Source organism: Rhincodon typus, chromosome 9, assembly GCF_021869965.1.
Source record: "Rhincodon typus isolate 14 chromosome 9, sRhiTyp1.1, whole genome shotgun sequence".
Lineage (NCBI taxonomy): Eukaryota > Metazoa > Chordata > Chondrichthyes > Orectolobiformes > Rhincodontidae > Rhincodon > Rhincodon typus.
Genome location: NC_063340.1, coordinates 15,117,176 through 15,120,214, shown reverse-complemented (window position 1 = coordinate 15,120,214; position 3,039 = coordinate 15,117,176). Strand labels below are relative to the sequence as shown.

General features: G+C 45.8%; 1 protein-coding gene across 1 annotated transcript in view; it reads right to left on the bottom strand.

Annotated features, from left to right (window-relative positions):
• Window positions 1–3,039, bottom strand: part of LOC109933920 (nesprin-1-like) — a 197,004-nt gene that overhangs the window by 84,085 nt on the left and 109,880 nt on the right. The window contains exons 41-43 of the mRNA XM_048600919.1: window positions 2,464–2,576; window positions 1,332–1,537; window positions 313–468 (exon numbers count right to left, since the gene is read on the bottom strand). Coding sequence (XP_048456876.1) covers window positions 313–468; window positions 1,332–1,537; window positions 2,464–2,576 — 475 coding nt within the window. The remainder of the gene's footprint in view (window positions 1–312; window positions 469–1,331; window positions 1,538–2,463; window positions 2,577–3,039) is intronic.

Sequence of the window (3,039 nt, the reverse complement as noted above, 5' to 3'; positions counted from 1 at the left end):
CCTCCAAACTGATTAAATACCACTCCCTCCAAACTGATTAAATACCACTCCCTCCAAACTGATTAAATTCTACCCCCTCCAAACTGATTAAATATCATTCCCTCCAAACTGATTAAATATCATCCGCCCCCAAACTGATTAAATACCATCCTCAAATCTGATTAAATACCACCCCCTCCAAACTGATTAAATACCTCCTTTTCCAAATTCGCCTCAGGGAACAGCATTCAATGTTGCTCTGTGTGTTCTACAATATCATAGAGATAAAGAATATTTGATTCTTTCACTTGTCACACTATCCAAGTTGCCTACCTGCGTCCTTGAATCTCCTCATAGAAATCTTCCATCCTCTCCACCTCCACCTGCATCACGGGGATGTTCCTTGTGTTCTCTCCAATAGACTCTGTGGCCATTCGACCTTCTGCCTGCTGCAGCCACAGGCTCAGATTCTTGTGAAGGCTCTCGAAACTGCCAATCACATCATCGGGACACAAGACAATGAATGGCAAGCAAAGAACAATGCAGAGTACATACACAAGTGTCTAAGCAAGGAAAACTGATCAATATCCCCACTCTGTACATTTCCCCACAGCCAGTTGCTCGGGCAGGATTCCCCATTGTCTGTGAACCTCTCTCATTGGGTTCTTTACTCACATAAAGAAACTAAAAACTTAACATTCATGCAACACCTATTGTGATATTTTTTAATGAACCTATTCAGAGTCACCTCTAGAGCAGGCGGGACCTGAATCCAGGTCTTTTGCCCTACAGGTAGGGACGCTGCCACTGTGCCTCAAGAACCCAATAGCTTCCTGAGCATCTTTGCTGAGAGTAACTTACTGAACTGCTGCAGTGTGATTTCAATCACTGACTCCCTGCTTTTACCCCAGGCCGGAGACTGCTCCCGCGACACCACCTCCTCCCTCTACAATGATCTTAGCCTGCTCCAAAACCCTTTCGTATTGTTGTCGCTATTGTAATGTCAGGAAATGCATTAGCCAACGTGTAAGCAGCATTGTCGCACCAACAGCAGTGAGTTAATGGTCAGATAGTCGCTTTTCAGATGGTGGGTTGAGGGATAAGTAGAAGAACTCCACTTCTGATAGTGCCATGGGATTCTGAGGGGACAAAACGGTCCCCAACTACATGAATCATCGGAAAGACGGCATCTCTGACAAAGCAGCACACCCCTCAGCACTGCACTCAACGAGATTATGTATTCAAACCTCTGGATGGCATGGGTGCTTGAACCAACAGCCTTCTGGACTTAGCGGCCCAGCTCATACCTTACATGGCCTTTATACCCAGCCACATGCATTGCTTACACTTACCTGGTCAGCTCTTCTGCACAGTCTGCCAGAGTTCTCTTGTTCCGTTGGCACTGATTCAGGAAGCTCTGCCATTCCTCTTGGCTGTTTGCCAGCTGCTGCTGAACCTGCGAGGCACTAGGTTTGGGCAAATATGGCACTAGCTTGTTTCCTTCGGCCACTGCAACATCCAGCTTGTTCTGCCCTACGCTCGCCCTGGTCAGAAATTCCTGTAGGGGACAATAAAATACATACGAGACTAACCCAAGAGTAAAACACGCTCTGACAGAGCTCGCAAACATAACTGATAAAAATAGGTGACTGATGCCTGGATTTTACCCAGGCCCCAACACCCCTCTGTCAACGTGTGTGTGTGTGTGTGTGTGTGTGTTTGTGGGGTGGGGTGGGGGGGGTGCGGTGCGGTCTATAAAATTCCAGCCAATGGCTGAGTGAACGAGAATTATATTTCCCCGTCAGGGAGAAAACTCAAAAGTTGAAGGTAGCCACTTTTGGCGCAATACATAAAGTTTAGAACTCTTTCCGTCTGCCCTTCACACCCAGCCTCCATTACCACCTACTTTGTATCTAATGATAAGAGGAGATAGCTAAGGCAGAGATCTGTTTAACTCCCAGTGAGTTCCAGTCTAGGTGGAAATTGCAGCCACAGCAGTGGTGGGACAGACACTGCAAGGTGGAAGGGATCTTTCCCTCAGTGTTGGCTGGGAGTAAGTGTCCAGCAGCAAAAACCGATCCAGCCCCTCCCAAAGGGCATCAGAATTCTCCCTCGAATTCCCTCCCTAAGGGTGTTGTGGGTCCACCTAGGGCACGTGGACTGCAGCAATTTAAGAAGGCACCTACGACAACTAGGGACGGGCAATAAATGCTGACCCGGCCAGTGATGCCCACATCCAGCAGGTGAATAAGAAAAATATGTCAGAATCAAAGCTGGAAGTAAGAATGGACAGGGATAGCACCATTACCTCGAGCTGAGCATGCACTTGGTGACATGAATATTCATTCATAACGTCAGGATTAAATGACAGACGAGACTCACTGTTTGAATCTTCCATCTGGCACATTAATAAATAACTTTATTGAAATTATGGCTTATATAAATACTCCAGGGTGACAGTCAGTACACTGGAGGCTCACACACCTCGAGTTTCTGCAGTTTCTCCTCGATGATATGTGCATCCCCTGAATGGTCACCACATTCCTTCACTGAAGTCCTTGCATCACACAACCACTGCTCAAACTCCTGCAAAAAGCCTGCAGATACAAATGAATAAGCAGATTCCTATCACATATTCCATCAATACTGTTCAGCCAAACTGGCTAGATACAGCAGCATCAATTACAGTAAGAGATTCACATTGCAATCTGTAGCAGAAAACATTTCAGCATCCAAAACCCACCGTGTAATATGGAGAGGAACAAATAGTAACACTGATAGAGAGGAACTAACAGTAACACTGAGGGAGAGGAACAAACAGTAACACTGAGGGAGAGGAACAAATACTAACAGTGAGGAAGAGGAATAAATAGTAACACTGAGGGAGAGGAACAAACAGTAACACTGAGGAAGAAGAACAAACAGTAACACTGAGGGAGAGGAACAAATAGTAACACTGAGGGAGAGGAACAAATAGTAACACTGAGGGAGATGAACAAATAGTAACACTGATGGAGAGGAACAAACAGTAACACTGAAGGAGAGGAACAAACAGTAACA